At 46.1% G+C, this 27,531-nt stretch overlaps 1 protein-coding gene across 1 annotated transcript in view; it reads right to left on the bottom strand.

The window, feature by feature from the left end:
* EDC4 (enhancer of mRNA decapping 4) overlaps positions 1-27,531 on the bottom strand; it is a 777,931-nt gene that overhangs the window by 498,164 nt on the left and 252,236 nt on the right. Inside the window, exon 14 of the mRNA XM_085639493.1 lies at positions 12,591-12,682. Coding sequence (XP_085495619.1) covers positions 12,591-12,682 — 92 coding nt within the window. The remainder of the gene's footprint in view (positions 1-12,590; positions 12,683-27,531) is intronic.

The following is a 27,531-nucleotide window of genomic DNA, read 5'->3' as shown; positions in this document are numbered from 1 at the left end:
GGGAAGGCTGACACAAAGAGTAAACAGAATTGAGAGGCCTCAACTCCCCAAATCCGCTGTAATGCAGAGTTGGCATGGGCATAGAATAGACAAGCGCCTTTAAAGGGCATGTCAATAAAGGTGTTTTGACCAGCCTCTGAAAACCCAGAGGTGCGCAACCAAACATGCTGACTTAGTGCCACAGAAAAAGTCATAGCCCGGCCTACTGAGTCATTAGTATCTATACCACATCGAATGATTAGTTTAGCCACTTGCTCCCCACTCCGTATTAACAGGGCAAGATCGTTCTTGGTCTCATCCGGAAGGGAGAGCAGCAGACATGCCAATGAGTTCCACAATGTATGGGAAAAGCATCCAAGGGCGTAAGAAGTATTAAGGTATTGCAGTGCAGAACTGGTGGAGGAGAAATATTTGCCTTCCACAAGTATCTAGCCTTCTGGACTCTGTCTGGAGGGACAGTTGGAAGAAGGTTGATATTTTGGGCAGCCGAAGCAGCCTGTACCACAAAACTGTGGTGAGTGGGATGGCGGTGGAGACAGGCCGGATCAACGGGAGCCGGACGATGTCTGTGAGAAATAGAGGGGCCCCTCTATCGGGTTTAGCCCAAGCCCCCAACAAAATATCAACTAGAGCTTCACTATAAGGAAGAAGCGGCTCTACCCCGGTTTGGCCTTGATTGAGAACGTCAAGTAAGAGATCACTTGTCATTTCCACAGAAGGAAGTGTCATAGCCAGAACAGAAACTCGTCTGAGCAGGTCAGCTAGAGAGGAGCTTGTCTCTGTAGCAAGGTGAAAAGGGAAAAGGAGGTCCAAGGCTGGGGAAGACTCCAAGCCACTAGCTTCATCCAACTCAGTCAGCCAACTTTCATCCATAGGAGGATGGACAGCGTCAGAGATGAGGTGGGGAAACTCCAAATCTTCTCACCTCCATAATCGTGTTCCTCAGAAGGAAAAACAGGTGGGGCTCCATAGAGAGCAGAGGAAAGGTTCCTGAGACAGGCAGCTCCACCAATGCCGCATGCGACGCAGTCTGAGTAGGCTGATCGGACCCAGGCACAGAAGGTGGGAACCCCAAAGGGCTGTGCACCGGCATCGAAACCGATTCGAAATCCAAAGGCCAAACTGAGGCAAACCCACCGGCATGGACACAGTCACGACTCCATGCACCTTTTTGGGGCCAGCACGCCAGGGGAAGGTGAAGACCCAAAGATAGTATGAAGAGATTTGTAATATTCTCGCATCTGGGTCAGAGTCGCCCCGGCTCTAGTTTAGGGCGGGAGGCGCAGAGTAGACTCGTGCATCAACTCTTCAAGCGAAGATCGGAAACAGGCTTTATGTGGAGAAGTCAGGGGGTGCCACGACTTCAACTGCCTGAGTTATGACTTACCTTAGGACGTCAACGGAGAATAAAATTCACGGGAACGGCTCCTGGAGCAGGCCTGTGGCCAGTCCATGGAGCACTAAGGAGACCAAGAAAAATAGGAACTCTTGGAAGACTGTGACATCCGTGGCGCTAGGACTTCATTTAACGTTCCCTCAGTGACTTTGGGCAAGATTGGCAACATGAGAAGCACTCCTCAGAGTCATGGTGCTTGCCCAGGCACCACATAGAAATAGAGTGAGGGTCTGTGGCAGACATTTCCCGACCACAGTACCCACAAGACTTGAACCTAGAGGACAGGGGAAATTGTTTAAAAGCAAACTGTTCTATTCAACAAAAACGTCAAAGTATGCCAAAAAACGGCCAGTGGAACCGCTTACCGGATACATGTTTAAAGTACGGAAGGAAGAAATGACGTCAGCACGTCGGGAAGGGGCATATATGGACCCCATCAACATCATGGAAGTCACTATTGAGTCGCACAATGCCCTCTACTGGCACGCAGAGGTACTGCTGAATTTTTTTACGATATCCAGGCTGACTACCGGGGAAAATTCAAAGGTAAGGAATCTGCGGCTGGATGTCTCTATCAGATTTCGTCTTTTCATAAGAAGACGCTGAGAGAGAGTGAAGATCCAAAATAGGAAGAAGGCTTCCATCCTTTTTTGGCATAAGGAAGTAGCGGGAATAACATCAAGTCTCCTCTTCAGAGGCCAGTGTCCTCTTCTATGACTCCTTTCGCCAAAAAAAGCCAGCACCTCCTGACACAAATCAGATAGGTGGTCCTCTGAAAGCTGCTCTGATGTAGGTGGCCAATGTAGCAGATAAAACAGGAATGCCAGGGAGTAGCTCCACTGGAGGATTTGAAGGAACCATTTGTCAGACGAAGCTACGCCACTACTGAAGGGAATGACAGATCTTGCCTTCTACAGGTTGAGTGCCCGCAAGGACTAATTAAAAAGGTTCTGAGGTTATTGCTGCAGGGGAGGGGGACTGAGATGTGCACAGTCTCTGGTGGCCTAGATGTTGTCTGTTGGGGGGACAGTCTAACCGCGAAAGAGCTGGTAGAGTGGGCAGCGGAACCTGGTGCTTTCAATATTCCAACCCAATGGGAAATCCTTAAAGAGGGCAAAACCGTTGGGAAGATTGCCAAAATGGTGCTGAAAGACCCAAGGAAAGAGCTGTGGCTCAGCTTTACTTAAATCACTTCACTGAGTCTGCATTTTCACCAAAAAGGCAGGGTCTGTCAAAAGACATATCCATTACAGATGCCTGGCAGTCTCCAGAGATGCCCATTGACCTCCGCCGCACAGGGTGCAGAAGTACCACTCTTGTCCCAGTTGCCCTTCCTAAACAATCAGTGGTGTCAAGGCTTGAGCAGAGGGCAAAACTCCTGGCACCCCAGCCTTCCTGAAAGCTTTGGGTCAAGGAAGTCAGTAAATCCCCAGGGACCACCTTATCAATCAAGTCCCAGAGTGCTTGGGTGAAGCATCCAAATATGCAGCTGGCATTCACCAACCGAAATGCTGGCTGACGGAAACAATCTCTTACCAAACGTTCACATACGTTTGGACTCTGTCTCGAAGAGTAGTTGGAAAGGCGTTAGAATTCAACCTGCTGATGAACGCCTGCACCAGTGAATTCTCAGGGGTTGGATGCCAGGTTAAAAAAATCCTAGAGAGATGGTCTATGGCAACGTGTAACTTGACAGATGACTGGAGGGACAGAACAAGTTTTAGCCTAAGTGCCCAACAGAGTGTCAGTGAGGGCCTCGTCAGAGGCCAGTCCGGTTGGTACCGGGCTAGGCTGAAGGATCTTAATGGGAACATTAGTTTTTAACTCCACAGTGGGGAGAGGCAGGTCAAGGACTTCAGCAGCTCTCCTGATGACGAGAGCAAAACATGCGCTTATTTCAGTTGCTGGTCCAAGAAAAACCAACTCATGTCAGGTCAGTCATATAATCCACTGCCACCATGCAGGTCCACCTACAAATTGTCCTCATGATAGGGTGTGACAAACTCGTCCCCATCATTCTCATTAATGTTTCTAAATGGATGACCGTAGTCGGAGTCCAAATCAAAAAGCTGATGCAGTGTCTGTGTGCGACTGAGCAATAATGGCATCTTATTTAAGTCGGAAGGATTGAGTATGGACTGCACCACTTCAGGATCGAGGCGTGGCCTCGTTCAACATGAATTCAGGTCAGAGTCAGACACTACAATCTGGTGTGGATCCTCCACCAGTGTCAGCAGCATCCATGCTAGTGTCAAAGTCCAAGGAATCGGCATCAATGCAGGTGTGGAACCCAAAGCAAGTTCAAGGGGCACAGACAGCAACGGTGTTAAATCGACTGCTGCCCACTCTGCATCCTTGAGGCCTGCAAGCATGCTAGGAGTCGGAAGCAAGCCGACAATGAGTAACATGGTCTCTCTAAAGGCTTTGATTTGCTGAGACGTCACCGACAGACACGGAAACTCCAGTGCATTGGGAACAGGTTTGCAATTGGCTCCTTGGTAGAATTATAGCAAAAGCAGAGGCACTGTGACACCCTTGCCTACTCTGGTGAATGATAGTAGCTGTAAGAGGCTGTGAGAAAGTGCCATCTTTCTTGCATGGTATGCCCCCACTTTTTGCTGAATTGCTGAATGTACTTTGACTGAGTGTGCCCTGGACTCCTGCCAATCAGGTGCCCAGGGCCTATGTTCCTTCCCTAAAACACACCAAACCCAAATTGGCAACCCTGGAAACATGTCAGCCCCTGGTAAATGGTACCCTAGGTACCCAGGGCCTTGTGACCAGGGAAGGCCTCTAAGGGCTGCAGCACTCATTGTGCCACCCTAAGAGGCCCTGTACCCTTACACACACACACTGCCTTTGCAGGCTGGGTGTCTGGGTGCAAGACAAAACAAAGTCGACATGACACACATCCCTGTGTGCCATGCCCATCACCTACACTTCCATGGAATACATCAGCCACGCCTCTAGCTGGGTGCCTTATGCCAATGGTGTGGGCGCAGGAGCCCTGTGTCCCTACAGTACCCAGGTCCATTCCTGAGCACTGTAAGTGCAGTGCTGCCATTTAAAAGTACATGGTGCTGAGAGCTCGTCAAACACGAACTCCACAGCACCATAATGGCAACACTGAAGACTGAGAAGTTTGGTATCAAACTTCTCAGCACATTAAACCCACACTGATGCCAGTGTGGGATTTAATGTACACAGCAGACATGTTGCTGGACCCCTGGGTGGGAGAGCCCCTGCTCTCCTGGGCCTGTAACAATGCACATCCTGGGCGAGGTGCTAAATCTCCTCCCCCAGGATGGGCAGGGGGAAGCTTCAAAGGCATGCCGCCTCTGTGAGCTTCCCCAGGCCACTTCAACCCCCCACTCTGGCGGGAAGCTTGGCCAGAAACCCCAAATAAGGACAGGGGATGTGCCAGCCTGCCAACCCCACCCCTCAGGTGGGGGAGGCGAGGTGAAGCACATCTCCGGGCTCTCGCTATCTTGAACATGGGAAGCCCTACCCTATCAGGACTAGGCTACTGCCCCCCTCCCACAGGAGAGGCAGGATAGGGGGTGTACCCACCCCAGGACAGGGACCCATTGGTCCCTGCCCTTCACCTACCTGTAACACCCCTAAATCTAGTATTTAGGGGCACCCTGAACCTTCCCTCCCCAGATTCCAGATTCCGAAATACAAAGAAGAGCAAGAAGAAAGACCTGCCCTGCAGCTGCTAAGAAGAGGAAGACACCAACTGCTTTGGCCCCAGCCCTACCGGCCTGTCGACCCTCAAACCTGCTCCAACCCGGCATCTCTTGTGGCCAGCAACCTCACAAACCCCGGAGGACCTGGCTACCTTTTGGCTCTAAGCCCCTGGGACTCCCATGAGTAGAGGCTCTACTTAAAACCTACCTCTAATCCCTGGCAGCAGCAGCCCGGAACCGCGAACCCAGCGCACTCTGCACCAGCCAAGTCTGACCAGTGCCGGAGTGAACAAAGACCACGAGGACGACCACACAGCAACTGTGACCCCAAGTCCGGCACCCAAGGACCTCCCTCGACACTCCTGAAGAAGCCTGCAGCCTCAGAACAAGGTGCCCCCCCCCTACCGCGATCAACAGAGGGTAAGATTTCCCGACACCAAAAGGCACCCCTGCACGCGGCGCCCCACGTTCCCCTGTGCCCAATCCCGGGGTACCTACCTATCCTCCAACTACCCAACTTACCTCTCGAAGTGGTGGTGGCACCTGAAGAATCCTCGTCCCCGAGCTTGCAGTCTTTTTCTAAACCGGAGATTTCCCACTGAAATCAATTGAGCGCCCGTAGGCTCAAAAGCACCCTGCACCCAGCCGCCCGGGTGGCCCTGGCAGTGCAACCTCTACACCTGCCTACTTCCCCACTTGCCTTGAGTAAGTGACCAGGAGCCCAGCTCCCACAGCCGCGTGGCTTGCTAGTCAGCAGCCACCAACCAAGGCCCCCTATCCCTCATAGGATAACATTGGGCCTAACTCTCTCTGCACCCGGCCGCCCTAGAGTCGCTGAGGGTGAACCAGCTGTACCTACCTGACCCTGGGGGACCCCTGAGTCTATGCCCAGAACCTCAACTCTGCCAGTCGAGTACTTACCTTTAAACCGATAACTCTATTTTCTTCATAGGGTAACATTGACTGGCTTTTTTCTGAAATTTCTTCTAAGTGTGGACTTTTCAAATCTTAAAATATTCACCAAAAATCAGCCGAGTAACGAAAACGAAAATACTCACCTGCTCTTAGGTGAGCTCCCAGTGCTGGATCTTGGTGCCCAGCACTGACTCTGAAAAATACTTACAACTGTACTTACCAGTAACCCAATTTTCTCCCATAGGAAATCATTGACTGTTTTTCTGTGTAATTTCTTCTTAGTGTCCATTTCTGCAATCTTTAAATATTCTTTAAAAATCGTATAATATCTGAAAACGTAATTACTTACCCGTTTTGGATAAAGGTCCCAGTACTGAGTCTAGGTACCCAGTACTGGATTACAAAAGTAACGAGAACATACTGTGCCTGCAACTTGAATTGTCTTCCATAGGGAATCATTGACTGTTTTCTTTGAAATATTTTCTAAGTGTCAACTTTTAAAATAGCTAAATATTGTTTAAAAATCATCACAATAATTAAGTCGACTTTCATCACTTGATTTTAAGTACTGACCCAAGACTGAATCTAGGATCCAGTCCTGGAATTCCAAAAGTAATCCTAAAAGTAATCGGTTGCAAATAACTTGAAACTTCCATTGAGCTCAATGCATTGTTGTGTTTAAAATAGTGTTGCCTATTGCAACCACTTGTAACTGTTTACAAAAGTCAATTGCATATTGCAAAAGTATTTATATAAAGCATCTCATTCTGAGAAAGTATATTTTAATGCCAAGTGTTGATTCTAAAATAAAACAAGCATATATTTTTATATATATAAACCATTGGCCTAGAGTTCAGTTATTGAGTGTGTGAGACCATTTGCTGACTGAGTGTGTGCAACAAATGCTTTACACTGTCCTCTGATACTGCCTTACTGCTCGACCAAGCTACCACTTTAGAGAGTAAGGTTATATCTAACTTTAGCCTCTGTCAAACCCTTGGGGACTGTGGACTCTGTACACCCTGTACCTATTAAGGAACAGTATATACAGAGCCACTTTCTCACAGAGTCCCAATTGGATTTCTTATGCATCTTCTTGGACTTACTCAACAACTTCGATGGCGGTGAAGATCTGTTACAGGAACAACTTGGCAAGGGAGTCTGCACTCTCAACTTCAACCGGGAGTGGGACTTGCATGGAGACTTTCAGTATTTTTCCACACAGAGATTTGATTTGAATTCTCAGTTGGCCTTCAGTTTCATTTGGGTGCAGCTGTCGCAGGGTTTGGAGTTGTGTGTCGAACCTGGATATCTGTTAGATATCGGTTTGCAACAGCCCCTACAAGATTTACACCCTGTAGTTTCAGAAGGTGACATGTTCCCTTGCTCAAGGGTAGATGTGAAAAAAAAAACTTGTCATGAGATGAGAAGAGTGCCGGAGTCATGCCCGAAAGTGCAGAAAGAAAGGAACTGATGTCAACGTGCATGGGTGTTGCCTATGATTTATGCCACCGTTACCCCGCCAGGTTCCAGGTTACATATCAAGTCAATCAGCTTATCGTCGTTTTGCATCCGAAGGTACAGAAAGTGTTGTAGAACTTTGCTAGAGTCCGCTCGGTGTCCTTGTTCTCAGGGATATTTACTGCAAAGCTACCTGGAAATAGAGTGTACGAGCAACACATTTTGTGGCTCGGTGTTGCACCATGACTTAATGCAGCAGGAGAATTACCCCCTTCAATATGGTCATTTGTGGATGCCTTAAAAAGAACAGAATGATACTCATACAATTTGCCATAAAACTGATAGAAATTTGCCCTAAGAGTGAGAGCCCTTTCAACACTGACGGGGAAGCTTTACACCAGTACTGGTCCAAGGTTGATCTCTGTCTAAAGAAAAGTTTTTAAAAGTCTGATCTTCTGTGTGGCGTTTCCTATGTGCTGGAGGTCTTTTCGCCAGAAGGAGATTTACTCATCTTGCCGTTTTCTCATTTGCCTCTAGATAAGCACCAAAACTCTGACCCTTTACCTTACGACACGTTTAGACAAAACTTTACCTCTCTCTAACAGTGCTAGAGTGCATTTTTATGCAAAATAATCAGAAATATAAGTAGCGATTCAACCCCACACATTACATAAGACAGTCATAGGATTATAGACTAACTTGGACTTCGGGTGACATATCACAAAAAGAACAGGGGCAAAAACATGCAAAATATCAAGTATATACCCCAGAACAAAAACAGGTTTAGCTTCAGATTCTGGCCTCTATGATGTGGAAATTAAGAAACAGATGTCATGAGCGTAAGGTGACAAACGTATCTATGAAGATGATATACTGCTGCTGGAGGTAAGCCACTCTGGCATCACCTAGAGCCCATCTAGTTATTTAAAAAAATCTCTTGAAAAGGTCAATTGTCCGGGAACAATTTAAGAGATTAAAATAAAAAGGGACAACAGACAAGACACGATTCCAGACCCAACCAGTAGATGGTGTCATAGATAAAGAGCATGTGTGAGAAAATGCCATCTTTCTTGCATGCTATGCCCCCACTTGTTGCTGAATTGCTAATGTACTTTGACTGAGTGTGCCCTGGGCTCCTGCCAATCAGGTACCCAGGGCCTGTGTTCCTTCCCTAAAACTACATGAAGCCTAAACCCAATTGGCATCTCTGGCCACATGTCAGCCCCTGGTAAATGGTACCACAGGTACCCAGGGCACTGTGACCAGAGAAGGCCTCTAAGGGCTGCAGCACTTATTGTGCCACGCTTAGAGGCCCTGTACCCTGACACACACACACACACTGTCTTTGCAGGCTGAGTGTCTCGGTGCAGAACAAAACAGAGTCAACATGGCACACATCCCTGTGTGCCATGCCCACAACACACACTGCCCTGGCATACCTCAGTCACCCCTCTAGCTGGGTGCCCTATGCCAGTGGTGTGGGTACAGGTGCATGAGCCATGTACCCCTAAAGTACCCAGGTCCATTCCTGGGCACTGTAAGTGCAGTGCTGCCATTAAGAGTATATGGTGCTGGGAGGTCGTCATCACAAACTCCACAGCACCATGATAGCTGCACTGAAGACTGAGAGAAGTTTGATATCAAACTTCTAAGCACATTAAACCCACACTATTGCCAGTGTGGGATTCAATGTAAGATGCACGACAGAGGGCAACTTAGAGTTGCCCCCTGAACCTAACCTACAATCCACGTCCTGTCTGAGAGGCTGCCTAGGATGCCACACAGCAGACATGTTGCTGGACCCCTGGGTAGAGAGCCATCCGCTCTCCTGGGCCTGCAACAATGCACATCCTGGGCAAGGTGCTAGGTCTCCTCCCCCAAGATGGGCAGGGGAAGCTCCAAAGGCATGCCGCCTTTGTGAGCTTCTCCAGGCCACTTGCTGGCCTCAGCAACTGGCCCCCACCAGTTCTGCCCCCCACTCTGGCGAGAAGACTGGCGGAAAACCCCAAGGGAGGAAATGGGGTGTGCCAGCCTCTGCCAACCCCACCCGTCAGGTGGGGGAGGGTCGAGGTGAAGCACATCTCCGGGCTCTCGCCATCTTGATGATGGGGAGCCCTGCCCAATCAGGACTAGGCTACTGCCCCCCTCCCACAGGAGAGTGACAGGACAGGGGGTATACCCACCCCAGGGAAGGGACCCATTGGGCCCTGCCCTTTACCTACCTGTAACGCCCCTAAATTTAGCATTTAGGGGCACCCTGAACCTTCCTTCCTCAGATCCAGATTCCGAAACAAGCAAGAAGAATAAGAAGAAAGAAGACCTGCCGTGCAGCTGCTAACAAGAGGAAGACACCAACTGACTTGGCCCCAGCCCTACAGGCCTGTCTACCCTCGAACCTGCTCCTGCTAATCCCCGGCATCTCCAGTGGTCCGCAACCTCAAAATCCCCGGAGGACCTGACTGCCTTGTGACTCTAAAAGACTGGGACTCCCACGAGCTGTGGTTCTGCTCAAAACAAGTAACAAGCCCCTGGTGCCAGCCAGGAACTGCGACTCCTGCACACTCTGCACCTGCTAAGCCTGGCCTGTGCCGGAGTGGACAAAGACCACGAGGACGTCGAATCCAGCACCCAAGGACCCACCTCTACGCTCCTGACGACGCCTGCAGCCTCAGAACCAGGGACCCCTCCAACCGCGACCAGCTGAGGATAAGATTTTCCGACGCGAAAGACACCCCTGCACCCGGCGCCCTGCGGCCCCCTGTGCCCAGCTCCTGGGTGCCTACCTAACCTACAGCTTCCCAACTTACCTCTCGAAGTGGTGATCGCACCTGAAGAATGTTCGTCCCCGAGCTTGCAGCCTTTGTTCGTCATAGAGCTTCTCCACTGAAATCCATTGAGCGCCCGACGGCTCAAAAGCACCCTACACCCAGCCGCCCGAGTGCCCCTGGGAGTGCAACCTCTGTCCTATTTTTCTTCCCCACTTGCCCTGAGCAAGTGACCAGGAGCCCAGCTCCCACAGCCGCGTGGCCTGCCTGCTAGCAGCAACCAACCAAAGGCCCCCTGCCCGCCACAGGCTAACATTGGGCCTAACTCTCTTCGCACCCGGCTGCCCCTGTGCCGCTGAGGGTGTAACAACTGTAACTACCTGACCCTGGGAGACCCCTGAGTCTATGCCCAGAACCTTAACTCTGCCAGTCGACTACTTACCCAAAAGCCGATAACTCGCTTTTCCTCCATAGGGTAACATTGACTGGTTTCACTTGGAAATTCTTCTAAGTGTCGAATTTTGAAACTTTAAAATATTCACTAAAAATCAGCCGATCACCGAAAACAAAATTACTCACCAGTTATCAAAAGAGATCCCAGTGCTGGATCTTGGTGCCCAGCACTGACCCTGAAAAGTAATTACAACTGTACTTACCGCTAACTTGATTTTCCTCCATAGGATAACATTGCCTGGTTTTTGCCAGAAATTCTTCCAAGTGTTGATTTTTAAACTTACAAATATTCCTTAAAAATCGCCTGTGTAACAAAAACGAATTATTTCAACCGTTTACAGGAGATGCACCAGTGCTGAATACAGGATCCAGCACTGAGTAAGAAAAAGTAACGATAACCCTTCTTACCAGCTAAGTGAATTTCCTCCTGTAGGATAACATTGGTGATTCTATGTGAAAAAGTTTCCAAGTGTCAACTTTTGAAATACAATAATATTCCTTAAAAATCATACCTGTAACCCAAAAATATTTACTTGCCTGTTTCCAGGAAATGTCCCAGGACTGAATCTATGATCCAGTCCTGTGATTAGAAAAGTAATCCAAAAAGTAATTCATTTCATTTACTTAGTAATTCCCATTGAGCTTAAGGTTAGAATTGTGTTTGAATTGTATTGCCTATTGCAACAACTGTAACTATCGCATTCAAAAGTCTATTGCCTATTGAAAGTATTTAACTAAAGCATCTCATTCTGAGAAAGTATATTTTGATACCTATTGTTGGTTCTAAAATAAAACAACCATATATTTTTATATACAAACCATTTGCCTAGAGTTCAGTTCTTGAGTGTGTGAGACCATTTGCTGACTGAGTGTGTACAACAAATGCTTTTCACTGTCCTCTGATACTGCCTTACTGCTCGACCAAGCTACCACTTTAGAGAGTAAGGTTACATCCAACTTTAGCCTCTGCCAAACCTCTGGGGACTGTGGACTCTGCACACTGAACCTTACTTTGGTGCAGTATATACAGAGCCACTTTTTTACAGCATGTGAATCCTGAAAAGGATTCATACCGCAAAACATGTGCTTCCACAACCATAACAGTCCATGCTTGCAGGTCACAGAGTGCTCTCGCCAGCAAACTAAAAACAAAAGCATTCCCTACTAAACCACAAATTACAAGCTTGTATACTCTTCCATAGTGCCCACACCTCTTACCCTTACCTGCAGCTCCTCCTATAAATACAAATATTCTATCTGTTTTGCACCTCCCCAGCTAGCATGTCCGTAGCACAATGGAATCTATTTTCCAGGAAACCGATTTAACACGTGGCACCATAGTGATGGATAGTCCCCTGAGCAGTTAGCTCAATATTCTGGCAGCTAAACAGTTTACTGATTTGAATGCATGACCTGCTCTTCAGGAGCACACATTACTTTCATTGCAAAATGGTAAAGGCTTCTGAATGGAAAAGAGGAGGAAGATGCGATATCTGTATCCACAACAGCTAAAAAAAACAAGGGATATTAGTAAAAGATTCAAATATAACCGACACGAGGAGCCCCTCATGACCAGGAAAAAAAAACAATATTCTCAGAAACCATCATGCAGCAACAAAACCACTGATATGCAAAGCCCCTCTGCTTCTGGATTAGCGGATTTAAAATGCATTGTCCTTCATACACAATAGTCCTTTAAGAATGCAATTGCTAGCAGTAAGAGGAGAGGAGCAGAATTCACATAAAGATACTCAATAAAGCTCTCAAGTCAATGCTAATTTTGCATGGTAAGCTGGAGAGTTTACTGGCACACCCAGGGAACAAAATCACTTAAGATAAAAAGGCCAGCTCTTTTCCCATCAGTCACCCATTTAATGCAGTTCTCTACAATTCCACCAGGAATGAACTTACTGAAGTCTTCTTGCGAGTCCTGTGGTGCTATCACGGGGCCTGAATCCAAACTCTGGTGAGGCTGAAAGCGGATCTGCACATCCTGTAGGGCCCTGAAATAAGTAAGATCTTATGACTATTTTACCATGAAACATGAGCACTTTTTTTCTCATCTCTTTCCCTTTTTTTTAAATTGTAAAATTGACTTATTTATGTAATTTTTTCATGTATCTTATGGAATGAATTGTTGACACTCCCACAATAATTTGTTTTAAAAACAAGAGCACACAACTGCATCTCAACTAAACTTGTTTTGCATCTCAAGGAAACAAGTACACTGCTGCATTTAATCAGACACCCACCATTAAAAAAAAAAAACATTGCTGCTAAAATAAAAAGGCTCAGGTTAGGTTGAGGAGATACTACAACTGTTGCTGCACGGAAAGGATAGGGAACTAAGCATTGGAAGAGAAGTCAAGTAATAACTCAGACCTTCAGAGTAATCTGTGGAATGGATGCAGAGACAGAATGTATCATTATTTGAGAATCTGACTTGTGCATCATTACTCCTAGACACAAACGACTGATCTGTGTTTCTTTAAGATCAGTGACACCTCAAACACAGCAATTAACACGGCTGGGCTTGGTTTTCTAGTACGCCTTTTGGCCAGTCAAGAGAGAAAATGTATTTGTTTGGTACAGTCTCCGGCATTTTAACAGGATTGATGTTTTCTTGCTGCAGATGATTACCATTCTAGTTGTCTTACTGATGGACACTGGGAGGAACAGAAGATGTTAAAAGTTAAGGTGCAAGTATAGGTCTGCCAACCAACAGCTAAGGCCCTAAGGACCCCAACAGCTGGATCACAAACCAGCAATACAATCTTCTCAACCATGCATACTATTACGTAGATGTCTAACTAGGCAAATAACATGGTTTGCATCCTGGTACCTGTTGTGGAGTCAAAACCAACACAGTAGCAGTTAGCTAAGGGAGGAACTGCCATCTAAGTGGCTGTAGAAAGGTCTATTACAGGAGCAGTTGTGACTGCTTTACCCCTCACGCAAAAAGATCAATTGATGGACAGAATGCAGAACAATATCATACATTCACCCCAGTACTGAGATCTGGGCTTAAATCCATCATTTTTCTGCTCACCATGCCATTCCAGTTTGGACCCAGCCATATGCAGATCATTCTTGAACCTGCACCCAATGGGAACAGTCCAGCCCGAACTGCCAGGCCAGGTCCTCCCTGGACTGGAAACAAACATCCTAGGACCGGTTTCGGGCTTTCAGCCCTTATCAGCCAGGATAGCTTGACTCCAGTGGCATGGAGAGCACGGGACCCACGTCTAGGCATACCCGTCCCACTCGGGGGGAGAAATGCAAAAAGAACAATTGATGGACAGAATGCAGAACAATGTCATACATTCACCCCAGTACAGAGATCTGGGCTTAAATCCATAGTTGTTTTGCTCACCATGCCATTCCAGTTTGGACCCAGCCATATGCAAATCAGTCTTGACCCTGTGCCCACTGGTAACAGTCCAGCCCGAACTGCCAGGCCAGATCCTCCCTGGACTGGAAACAAGCATCCTAGAGCCGGTTTCGGGCTTTCAGCCCTCATTAGCCAGGATAGCTTGACTCCAGTGGCATGGAGAGCAAGCGACCCACGTCTGGGCATACCCGTCCCACTCTGGGTGAAAAATGCAAAAAGAACAATTGATGGACAGAATGCAGAACAATGCCATACATTCCCACCAGTACAGAGATCTGGTCCCTTGCTCACTCTGCCACTGGATTCAAACCGGTCCCAGGATGCTTGTTTCCGGTCCAGGGAGAACCTGGCTTGGCAGTTCGGTCTAAACTGTTCCCATGAGGCACAGGGTCAAGACTGATTTGCATATGGCTTGGTCTAGACTGGGGTGGCATGGTGAGCAAGAGAAAGATGGATTTAACCCAGATCGCTTGACTGGGGGTGAATGTATGATTAATTCAGCATTCCATCCATCATTTGTTTGCGTACTGCTTTACCTCTCACAACAGAAGGGGTCCTAGATCGGACAGGTATAGTTCAAATCTAGGACCTAGATAGCATGTTTTGATACAAGTCAGCATCCACCTAGCCATGGCCTGCTTTGTGGAAGCTATAATTAGGCTAACATCCCTGTTACTGGTTAATAGTTGTTTGGATAAGCAGTAACTTAAAAGTCTCTTAACATGTAAGACATGAAGAACTCTTTGTTCTGAAACTAGGGTGCAGAGAAAAAGATGGAGGCAAAGAGTCGGACTGAGATAAAAATCAGTAATTATGTTTTCAAGAAAAGAATTAGATGTTTAGAATATGTTCTGCAATAAAAAGTCATGTAAGACTCTTCAGTGCAAAGAGCTTGAAACTCTCCAACCCTTTTTGATGAAGTAATGGATACCAAGAAGACCAAATATGGATTTGGATAAATGATGAAGATGTAGTGCATAGGCATTTTAACTGTCATAGAATATTCACACAGACATCTGGCAGATTTAGGGGGCCTTACTGATGTTACGCAATTCACAGGCAGGCAAGCCCTGAAATTGTTAACTGGTGTGGAGGATCCTGCCTGACATCTTGGTGAGAGTCCCAACATTCGAAGGAACAGGTGAGTATCCTAAAACAGTCTCTCAAACACTCAAAAGAGCATTCCCCAGGGATCCGGTACACGAAACATAGAGGCAAAGTGTCAACACAGTGTTTTTGCATAGTGAAAGTAGAAAGCAACATATGGTGCTCCACATGTTTCAAAGATGACGGATCCAGAGTTCTTTTTGGTATCCATTCATGGTCTTCTATTAGGTCGGTGACTCGCTCACTGCATTTTGTTTCTGTAGGCATGAGAAAGGATCCCTATTACAGAGATTGTATCGGACAGATTGCACTTTTCTTGCAAGACCCTCAATCTGGTCCCCAACTGGTGCTGAGGTAACGCACCGTCATAGTTTTGGAAGTCTCAAGAAGGTTAGATAACATACGATTGAAAGGAGGGATTTCATAGCTAAGTGAGGCACACCTATTTCAGGGAGGTTGTTGTTATACTCCGGGTTACAAAGCGGAAAACTTTCCTGAACCTAGAGACTACCCATCTAGACTCCACATTCTTTTATTGATGCATCAGTCACAATGATTTGAATTGAAACACAATTCCCTGAAAAAGTTTGTTGTTCTCCTATCACCTTAGCAGGGAATGAATGCAGTTTCCAGTGAAGTGAATTCTTCCTTCCCAGTCTCCGGATATCTGCAATTTCTGATATTTCAGACACACCTGCTTTTTCATAGAGCTGGCACTGGGCTCGTCCACCCAAGAGGAGAGCGTTTGACTTTTGGAAATGGAGTCGACTTCAAAAGTTGACACTTTTTCTAGAAAGGCTGCAGGTTTTCCACCAAATTAAAAAGAAAAAAGTGGCAATTTATGACAAGTTTGCCCCTACCTATTGCATCACTGACTAGAACAAGTTGCATAATAGGCTTGGCCGCAATGATAGGAAGGCCAAAATCTAAAGGAGTTACCTTAAGATCCAACGACAATTTTTATGCGAGGCAGGATGTGTGCAACCATCCATCTATGTACAGACATGCAAAGATGTATTTATGCTGAAGGGCAGCTGCATCCTGTGTGATGCACTTGGTGATGCCAAGGAACAACAACATACTGTTAGACCTGAATTCAGAATCACAGGAATCTTCTGTCTTTTTTGGACATAGACATGGCAGGACGTGTAGAGTGGAACTGTGGAGCCCAAGCTGATGCAGGAAAATCCGAGGAAGGTCTAGTATACTGAATTTTTCTCTTCTGACCGATTTGTTGGCAAATTTCTGATCCAAGATAAGATAGCATTTCAGGCTCATAATTCGATTGATGTTTCTGAACAAATCCCAATAACCTCTTTTGCAAGGACTGCCCTTTGTGCACTAGCATGTACTAGAACTTGCAATGGCAATTTGGGCTAGCCTCTCACTTCCCGAGTTCAAAGGATCCCTAAAAAAATAAATCACACAGTGCCAGCCAATCCAACAGGAAAAATATGTTAATATGGAAAAAAGCCAAAAAAAAAAGGGAGTAAAACTGCCTTCCTCTCCATCATGTGTTTTCCATGCTTTAGTCCATTTCAAATGTAAACTCTGTAGGTGAATGTGATTTTCTTGCATTTAATAGCATTCCTAATCACTCATCAAAGATGGAATATGTAAAAAGCCACTCTCCTTACTCTTCTATGTACCCTTTGACTGTCCTACTGTACACCAATCCTGTTGTGGGTTGCTTTTATAAATAAGGTAATTGTCTGCCACAAAAATAAATGATTGGAAGTGTTTCAAGCGCCCGGGGTATGTGGGAAAAAGTGGCAGAACAAGACTGTCATTGCCATGGGAGGTTGCTTATAATCACATTTCCTGGGAGCTTTTTGATTTAAAATCAAAAGTAATTTGTTGTTGCTGCTCCCGGTTGTTTGCATGTTTGGTTGCCTTTTCCACAAAGGAATATGGATATTCTACTCACCTATCCCATAGCGAGTGAAAAGGATTTTCCAAAACTTTTCTTTCTGAAACACCCACTGACTTAACTGTGTCAGCCTTGTTCTTCACTAACTGGATTTTATCATCTGCATGCAGACGAAAAAGAGAAATCAGAGAAAGACCGGTTCATCAAGTTATGCTGTGCTGGAAAAGATGAGGTAAAGGCTTGGGAATTAATATCTCAAAAATTATGAGTGTTTCATTCTATAGAGGGACAGTACATTTTGAGGTTCGTCGCCACATTTGTCCCTTCGTCAAAGGCAAATCATATCATATATCATGAACAAATTTGAATTGGTGGTTTGGCTAATATTCTTACAGCACATATATTTGTGACAGTATCATCATTGTCATCCTGAGAGGGTTGGGGAAGATACTTCTTTAGTAGAATTAGTAGAAGGAGGAGCAATTATGTAATCTTTAGGAAGTTTGTCTTCACCTATCATCGAGTTATCTAGAACAGATCTTCCAATGCATTTCATGACACTTATGATGCACTCAGAGGCATCAAGAGCATTTCCCTTTTCTCTGCTTTTCTTTTGGAGGAACTTGTAGGCTCTCACCTCCATGTAACTTATGTTTTTGCTCCAACCTTTTTGTTAGAATATAAAAAATGTCCTCGCTGTGTTACATATTGTTCTGCATAAGTTAGCATTTGTGGCACCATTTTATGTTTAGCCGCCATTTTGACCCATGGGCAAAACTGATGTCTCTGTGAGAAGCAGCTTTGGTAATTTTCCTATGGGTCCTGCTGTACTAATTAAAACACTGTTCTCATTAGCGCATAGCTTTCCCACTAGATGGAGGCCTGCTCCAACCTTGACATGAAGATAGTGAGTGCCCTGTCTCAGGATCAAAACGTATCCTTCTGTGCCTCCTTTGTGTATCTGCCTCCATCTGGAAATTTCCAGTCTGGGCGTCTCTTCGGGGGTTCTGAATCGTACATTATGTTTCACCATGTTTTCTGATGTCAGTCCTCTCTGGAGCACCTCTAAGCGAATGGGCAGACGGGGCTCCACTTGAGTGTACCTGAATAAACATATACTTGGTTTGTATTCTGTCTGACCGACTCTTTATTTGTGTGGAAGGCTGAGAGGTGGTCACGAGTGACCCAGGTGGCCCTAATCTGGTCACTTCCTTCAGTTGGCACCCGAACAGGGACCCCCATCGGGTGACCCTTCTCCTCCCGCGGACGGGTGGGGAGGTTGGGGCCATCGTCGGGTCATACAGGCAGACCAGGGATCCCTGCACGAGAGAGTTCCTGAACTCGCAGCTGCCCTGTCTGTCTGGACGGTCGGTGCCTCGCCCGGCGGTCATCCCGACTAGGGTCCTGAACGGCGAAACCCTTATATCTGACAGATTGGTCCGAAGAGTCGGTAGTGGAGAATACATTTGTTTGACCTGTGTGCACCAGGTGAGTTAGTTTTGGTTCTTTGTGGATACGGTACCATTTTGGTTTGAATTTGGTACGGTCTGAGGACCGATTATGGTACGAGGTGTTTGTGAACACTTCACCAGGCAGCATGACAAATTTGGCTCACTTTTGAAAATGCCTAAGATTATCAGGTTTTTGGTTTCTTGTTGTCGCTTTGCAGATGCTCAATTGGAAGAAAGACAGCCAGTGCCTCCAGAAGGCACTCTGAACTTTGATATGTATGTGAAGCATGGCCTTGGCCTTATTATGTTTAGTATGCTATGGCATAAATATATACGAGGGAGAACGCCGAGTTGCAGTGGCCGTTGACGGGTACTTATGATGAACAAAAAAGTGGGTTTTTACAGGAGAAGTTGTTTGCAAAAAGAATCTATGATTGATTCTCTTCGGACGTGGCAAAAGGAGGCTAAACAGAGGCGAATGAAAGCAGAGAAAGAGGCCCAGAAGGAGAGAATGCAAACATTGACTCAGAAAGCTGTAGCACATAATAGAGAGAAACAAGATATAGGATTTGAACGTGAAGATAGGTGGTTTCGATTGAATATTGATAAGTCTTATGTAGACCAAGAAGAAAATGATACTTTTGTGGAAGAATTGCTAGATACTAGACCCTCAACCCCATTTGCCCCGCAGAGGATATATCCTGCTCTTCCTTCACAGGCCCAGCTACCCGGTTCTTCTGTCTCTGCTGTTTCTGCTTCTGTTACTATTGATCAAACTGACTTGGCCACTGCACCTCCTGTCCTTTTTTTGTCCTCGCCGTCTGTGACCACTATGACTGTTAGTACTCCTGCAACACCTATTGCTTCGGCGTCTCTCTCGCCAGCTCTTACCCACACAACGCAGCCGACAGCTAAATTAGTGCCTGCTCCCTCTGTTGCTACCCCCACTGTGTTCCTCCATTTCCAGACATTACTGAGTAGTGGGACACCGGAACGCGGCCCTGAGGATAGAGAGTGAACGAAGTTTAAAGAATGTATGGGGCGGACATTAGTCCGATCTGATTTGGGAGATAAGGAGAAAAAGGTAGTGGCTAATCAGGCTGCGCAATGGGCCTGAAACCGCATTCATAGTGTGGAAGACGTGTAGAGTGTGATGAAGGATTATGAACCCTTTGTACAACAGCATGCCCTCTAGCATATGTCGGCTACTTTGATCGGTCTTTGGGAGCAGAGTTACAATGATGCAGCACTGCAGATTATAAACGATATTAGGAATCATGTATAGGTTACTGATATGGAGCCTGCTCACGTCTTTGATAACGTTGCAACGTTGGTTGCCTATCGGGGTATACTGCTTGGGAAGAGTCCCACCCAGGTATCTCAGTTTCCGATGCGGGAGGTTCACCCTATGTATCATCCTGAAATACCAGAGCTAAGACACCAACATAATGCTGTCACTAGACCAAGAATAGCAGCCCGTTTCCAAGAACAATTGGTTTATACTCCATGGAAAAGGAGTGAGGTTTTGTCCCTTAAGACTCAGTTACCTGACCCTAGGAAAAATCCGACAGCTTATTATAAAGAATTGACTGAGGCTGCCTCTTCAACAGTAATGACGCTTGCAGATAGTGAGATATTTTTGGGTTTACTAGTTCCGGTTGATATTTGGAGACAAGTACACACAGGATCATGTTGTGGAATTGGCTGGTACTTGGGATCAATTAAAATATGGGATAAGGAAAGGAAGCCTGGCGAGTAGCCTAAAGCAGAGATATTTGCTTTGCCAGGCCGCATTATCACGTATATGCATTCTCTTATCCCTCTGAGAAAAATTGACTGGGACAAGTTATCAGCTTGCCGTCAAAAGAAAGATGTGTGTGTCTGATTTTTTCACTCAGTTTGAAGGTGTGTTTCTAAACTATAGTGGACAGGATTTGTCGATCAAAGGTATTGTCCGATTGTTAGTAGATTTGTTTAGAATCTGCTTCCCGAGATTGCGACTCGGTTACAGGCTTCTGAGAGCACCTGGTCCACCTCTTCCCCTTCTGTTATCTTGAATCTGGCACAGTATTACGAGCACAGCGAAAATGAGGATAAGGAAAAGACGGAGAAGAAGCACAAGGATTTGAAGACAAAGGTGTTGTTGTAGCAGGGTCTAGAGGAAATGGTTGAGGACGTGGTGGTTTGGCCCGGCAGCTTCCACGTACTAGCAGGAATATTACACCTGTAGAGCCGAATCAGTGCTTATATTGTAAAGAGGAGGGACATTGGCATAGCGAGTGTCCGGTGCTTTTGCAGATGGTGGCGGTCCCGAGCGAACGAGGTTCTCATGGACGGTGTTGTGAAGCTGGTGGCCAGGACAGGGCTCAGAATGTTGTGGCCCCGCAGGGTCATACTGATCAAAATTATTTTGATGACCCTCGGGGAGGACAGTATTATCATGATGATTATGACACAGATGAGGTGACAGGAATGTCTTACAGCTAGGACAGCCAGGGACAGAGTGAGGGACCAGTTCCGATACCTGTAGATCAAAGCGGTCCGTATGTTTGTGCGGATTTGCATTGTTCGGCTAAGGAGTTTTTGGTGGATACCGGTGCGACGAACAGTTCTATTTCTCGTTCCTTGGTCCCTGGGGCTGCTCTGTCTGGCCATAACAATGTTTAGTAAGTTTTTTTAGCCCCATTTCAAAACCCAGTGCGTTGACTATTGGTCCTTTCACTGTGGATTCGCATTCTTGTTGACATCTAATTGTGGAGAAAATTTGATGGGTTTGGACTTGTTGAAAAAATTGCATGCTACAATTTACTGTCCTCCGGCGAGTGTTTGCATGACAATGGGTCCGGATGTAGTGCGTGCTATGCAGTGCTTGTCTAAAGACGAGCCTCTTCCTGCAGAGTTTAAAGACGTACTGCCAACTCTTTGTGCGACAGGTGACACAGATGTGGGATTGTTACAGATACCGCCAGTTTCGATCAGAGTTAAAGACAATACTATTTTACCTCGCATCCCTCAACATAAAATACCGCAGGCAGGTGAGCGAGCTCTATTGCACATTGTACAGGATCTGATTGAGAAAGGAGTGCATGAGGAGACGACTGCTAATGTTTGTAATAGACCCATTCTTGCCATCCTCAAAAGGACACTCTCGGGTTCCTCTGATGATCATGTAGATGTTTATCACTTTGTGATTGACTTTCGGGAAGTTAATAAATTGGTAATTCCTCAGGTTCCGGTGGTCCCTGACGTTACGATTCTTTTGACAATGGTTCCTTCTTCTGCTACATACTTCATTTTCATTGACTTAAAAAACGCGTTCTTCAGGATTTCCATTCATCCTGACAGCAGGCATCTGTTTGGGTTCACCCTAGTTGGTTGAAGTTTTAGATTCTGTTGCACCCTTTAAGGCTATAAAGAGAGTCCAAGTATCTATAGTTAGACACTGAAAGGTCAGCTGGATTCCTTGTCGCTCCCTACAGGTAATGTATTGCTTCAGTATGTTGATGACTTGCTGATCGCCTCGGATACAGAACAAGGTTGCAAAGACAGTACAGTTAAATTGCTGTTACATTTTGCTCAACATGGTCATAATGTATCCCTTTCTAAATTTCAGTATTGTCGACAGGCGGTCACCTACTTAGGTCACCTACTGTCGAAGAAGGGTAGGAGATTGACCCCTGAGCTCATCAGTACCATTGCTAAAATGCCCATTCCTCAAACTTAAAAAAGATGTGCACGCTTTTATTGGCATTACTTCCTACTGTCGCCAATGGATTCCAAATTATTCCCTATTAACCAAACCTTTGCTCGCTTAGACTGCTAAAGATGTGCATGAGCCCCTGCCTTGGACGCCTGAATGTCAGCAGTCTTTTGAGCAACTAAAAACTGCGCTTTGTGCGGCTCCAGTGCTTAGCACGCCTAACTGTAGCAAGCCCTTTGTATTATATGTCCATGAGACTGCTGGTTGTGCTCTTTGTTTTAACACAAAAATTTGGAGATAAGCAACGGCTGTGTGCTTATTTCTCTGCTGTGCTTGACCCTGGTGCACGAGCTGTCTAAGAGCGGTCGCAGCTGTGGCTGTCTCGATAAGACAATCAGCTGGACTCGTACTAGATTCTGACCTCACAGTCATGGTACCCCATGTTGTAGATATACTTTTGAACAAGACAAAGATGCAGCACCTCATCAGTGCATGTCTGACAGGTTATGAGCTAACGCTGTTTGCCTAGCACATTACGATCAAACGATGTGCCACTCTGAACCCAGCCATGTTACTATCCCTCCCTTCTGAGACTGAGGAGATTAACACAAATAATTGTATCTTCCAGACGGAAGAAGAGATGAAAGGACGGGTAGACCTGACTGATGTTCCCTTATCTGACCCTCAAGGGCAACTATATGTTGATGGCTCTTGCTTTAAATTACCAGATGGCACTACAACTGCCGCATATGCAATCACTACGCTGCGTACAATAGTTGAGACATCACAAGTTCCCCATCAGTCAGCCCAAGCGGCAGAGCTCATTGCCCTAATACGGGCCTGCGAATTGAGTGAGAGACTAGTTGTAAATATTTATACTGACAGCCAGTACGCCTTTGGAGTCGCCCATAATTTCAGAAGACTCTGGACAGAGAGAGGGTTCCTTACTTCCCATGGGAGAAAGATTCAACATGGTAATTTTATATATAGGCTTCTGTCTGCTTTGACACGCCCTAAGAAATTGGCAATAGTGAAGTGTCTCGCCCATAGGAAAGTTACTGATGATGTAGGTAAAGGGAAAGCCTTTGCAGATCAGACAGCTAAGGAAACAGCCCGACCCAAGATGAAAAGAATGTTCGCAGCAGGTCCCCCTAGGTGGGTGCCCGAGGTCACAATGTTTGAAGATACACTTGAGAATGTGAAGGAGATCCAGAGTGAGGCCACAGTGGAGGAATTAACATTGTGGCAAGAAAGTACAGCACAACCAAATGATGAGGGATGTTGGATTGACAAGTCAGGGAAGCAAAGATGGATGTTGCCAGATGCATCTTCTTCCTGTAGTTACGATGGCTCATGGCCCAGCCCATATCAGTGCTAAGGGTATTTGCAAGTTGTTGGATCTCGTATGGCAAAATAATAACATTTCGAAGACAGCTGCACATTTAGTGAAGTACTCTATGGTGTGCATGATGCACAATCCTGAGAAGGGTACCCCCACACCACCTGGTAATTTTGCCCCACCCACTTTCCCTTTTGAGGCCCTTCAATTAGACTACATTGAATTGGACAGGGTCAACATTTTGAAGTAGGTGTTGGTGGCTGTTTGCGCTTTCAGTAAACGGGTTGAAGCTTACCCGACCAAAGACAATACAGCCATGACGACTGCAAAGGTACTCCTAAAGGAGTTCTTTCCTCGTTTTAGCTTGCACCATTTGATCTGGAGTGATAATTTAATGCCAAAGTTATACAGTTAATTTGTGACGTTCTGCACATAAAACAGAAATTCCATGCTGCAAATCACCCCTGGTCAGCAGGTTTGGTTGAGACAACGGTGCTCTCTAACTGAAATTGGCAAAGATTCAGGAGATAACAGGGTTACAGTGGCCAGATGCTTTACCATTAGCTCTTTTGTCGACAAGAACAGCAGCACATTCTAGGACATGATTGTCACTGAACGAGGTCGTGTTCAGGTCCCTGCAAATGTCTGGGGCATCCTGTGTCCTCGTTGGTTCTCAGACATTGAGTATCCATTGTTGATAGACTACTTTTATCAGTTAACTGAAACTTGCGTTCTATTCACCAACAGGTCCGGGACACTCTCCCAGACATACCCAAGGGGCCCGAACACAACATTCAGCCTGGCGATTGGGTTTTGCTACGTAATTTTCAGTGTTAGATGAGCTTGGAGCCCTGCTGGAAGGGACCTGAGCAGATCCTTCTGGCCACCCGCACCGCCGTGAAGGTAACTGGCCAAAAGAACTGGATTCATGGTACCCACTGAAAACGGGTGCCCCCATTTTTACCCTATGATCAGTGGGTCGCTGATGGAGTTAGGGATACTGAGTGTGATAAAGTGCCGGAATTCATCCCCTTCAGCGAAGGAAAATTAACGTGGACCCAAACGGATGCAGAGAATGATGACGTGCTAAATGCAACAGTCCCTCTGGAGATTCGAGCCATAAAGGAGCCGCACGTCATTGACCCCTCTGTGCCTGGAGTCACCAGGTACAATTTGCGGCCTCGGCTGAGGCATAATGCACCAAAGGAGAAGTCAGATTAGTTAGGGATGGGCTGTGCAATTTTGGGTGTACTTTGCTATAGTACCAACGGTGTTAGTTTAGGGTATCGTGAGATTGGTGCACTGTTCTGAAATTGGACAGGATAAATCGACCGTGCTCCCTAGGAGGGGTGAACATTATCCTGCGCGACGTGGGATTCATCGTGAGCTTAGGACTGAGCAAGCTCCACCGCCGGTGCTTAAGAGCGCCAACATTGATGAACAATAGGAGCCAGTACCAGCGAGGCTCTGACAGACACTGGAAACACTTGCCTTTGCTATTAGTTTTATTGCATTCCTTTTTCTTGCTTCATAATGCATCCGTTTGGTCGACCTATTGAGGAGGAGGAACAGTCGTTTGCAGCACCGCATTTAGCGCGGGATTGGTCAAGAAAGAGTCAAATGGTTTTCATATCGATTGTTGTGATCTCGCTAATGATAATACTTGGACTATCCGGGTTTCTAGAGGAAAAGTATCCTGTACACTCTTTGGTTGGTACGACGCCCACTCCTCCTGAGCATGTTTTTGTCACTTTGGCTCCACACAAAGCAGCGCATAGATCATCTTACACAGACAATGTATGTATACAAATGTGGCATCAAGTTCATAATAACCAACTGTTGGGTTTGTGGATAGCTCCCCTCAAGAGCGACAATCTGTTATCCCTACCATTTTCATATGTAGGAAGCTGTGAAGGTTGGTTTGAATTGTTTGTATTGGTGCACTAACATTCCCAACTCTCTACTCTGGTTATGACACCTGCTGATTCTCGCACTGTGGTAGAGTAAATACATTTTCATCACAGGTTTATTCCTGTAGGGTTGGCAGGACAAGAGACCTTCGGTACATTGTCCCCAAATTCCTGTATGAGCACATATGAAGAAGTGAGAAACGAAACATGGCTTCGAATGGTAATGGCTGATTTCCAAAGGTTCAACATCTCAGAGTATTTTCAATCTTTCCAAGCTCGCAATATTACTAATGACAAAACGATGCCAGTGTCCGTGGTCAACACATTAGGTAGTTTCTGAGTCCAAGGGACCGGGGAGGTAAAGGTGTGAGAAAGTAAATTCAATTTCACCTACAGACTGAGCACCATTAATAGTCTGCCTTTAATATTGCCCCCAGTCTATTTTGTCTGCGGATCCCAAGCTCATGTCTGGCTTCCGAGGGGATGGTCAGGCAGATGCTACCTTTCTTTCCTCTTTCCCCCTGTGCACCTTGCCCCACCCAATTATCCTAAAGCTCATTAGCTACAGCGTAGGAGTACATACTTACCCCAGAGTCAGAAGGGTTGTTGACAAAGAGGATATAGATCAGACAGATCCCACCGCACAACAGTTTGAGGATGCCATAAAGGGTCTCCTACCCTTTTGGGGCCCCACGGATAATAGTTTTCAAATTCGTCAACTAACAAAAGTAGTGGAGGGGGTTATCAATACAACTGCTGGGATAATGACAAATGTCACTGCTGAGCTCCAGGCTATGAGATTAGTCACCTTAAGAACAGGATGTTGTTAGACGTCATCCTTGCTGATAGGGGTGGGGCTTGTCGCATCATTGGCAGTCGCAGTTGCGTTTACATACCTGACCGCCCCCCAATGTGTACGCAGCTATACAGAAATTGTATAGGTTTTCGGCTGGCATACACCAAGAGACAGGTACCTGAGCCTATCTGGGTGGTTTCGGAATATGCTAACAACATGGGGTTGGAAAATTCTCATCTTTTTGGTTGTAGTTGCTAGTATTATTTGTACATGTTGCCTTTGTATACACTGTCTCCAGGCTTGCTGCACCTATTGTGTAAATGTCCTCACCCCTAACCAGAAAATATCAGTTCATGATACTAATGCTGCGATCATGTTGCAGAAGAGCATTGAGGACATGATGCAAATTGACGAAGGCATCTTTGCTTAAACATCATCCCTTGCTGCTTCTATTCCTGATCACGAGTATATGGATTGTTCCGAGTATTGACGTCCTTTTGATTATATGAATGTTATGTATTTTCCACCCACCGTGTAAAATTGTTAGCAAATGCTAAAAGGATGGTCTGTTAGAATATAAAAAATTTCCTCGCTGTGTTGTTACATATTGTTCTGCATAAGTCAGCTTCTGCGGCACCATTTTATGTTTAGCCGCCATTTTGACCCATGGGCGAAACGGATGTCTGTGGCTCTGCAAGAAGCAGCTTTGGTAATTTTCCTATTCTCAGAGATTAGGCCCTGCTGTACTAATGAATACACTGTTCTTACTAGCGCATACCTTAACCACTAGATAGATGCCTACTCCCACTAGTCCAGCGGTGGGCGCGAGCAGAACGATTTTGGCATGAAGATAGTGAGTGCCCGCTCTCAGGATCGAAACTTATCCTTCTGTACCTCCATTGTGTAGCTGCCTCCATCTGGAAATTGAGTCTGGGCGTGTCTTCTGGGGTTCTGAATTGTACATAATGTATCACCATGTTTTCTGATGTCAGTCCTCTCTGCAGCACCCATAAATGACTGGGCAGATGGGGATCCACTCGAGGGTACCTGAATAAACATATACTTGGTTTGTATTCTCTACTGTCTGACCGACTCTTCATTTGTATTGAAGGCTGAGAGGTGGTCGTGAGTGACCCGGGTAGCCCTAATCGGGTCACTTCCTTCATCTTGCCTATGGAAAAGGGAGGCCAAGCGGAATTAGGCAAAGGACAAACTGGCACATCTGTTAGAAACTACTCTATGGCAGGGGGCATGGACATTGTAGCTGCTGCAAATTCTAAGTCATTTT

The sequence above is a fragment of the Triturus cristatus genome, chromosome 12 (assembly GCF_964204655.1).
Source record: "Triturus cristatus chromosome 12, aTriCri1.1, whole genome shotgun sequence".
In the NCBI taxonomy this organism is placed as follows: Eukaryota; Metazoa; Chordata; class Amphibia; order Caudata; family Salamandridae; genus Triturus; species Triturus cristatus.
The sequence above is the reverse complement of the archived record's forward strand: the minus strand, read 5'-3'. Positions and strand labels throughout refer to the sequence as shown.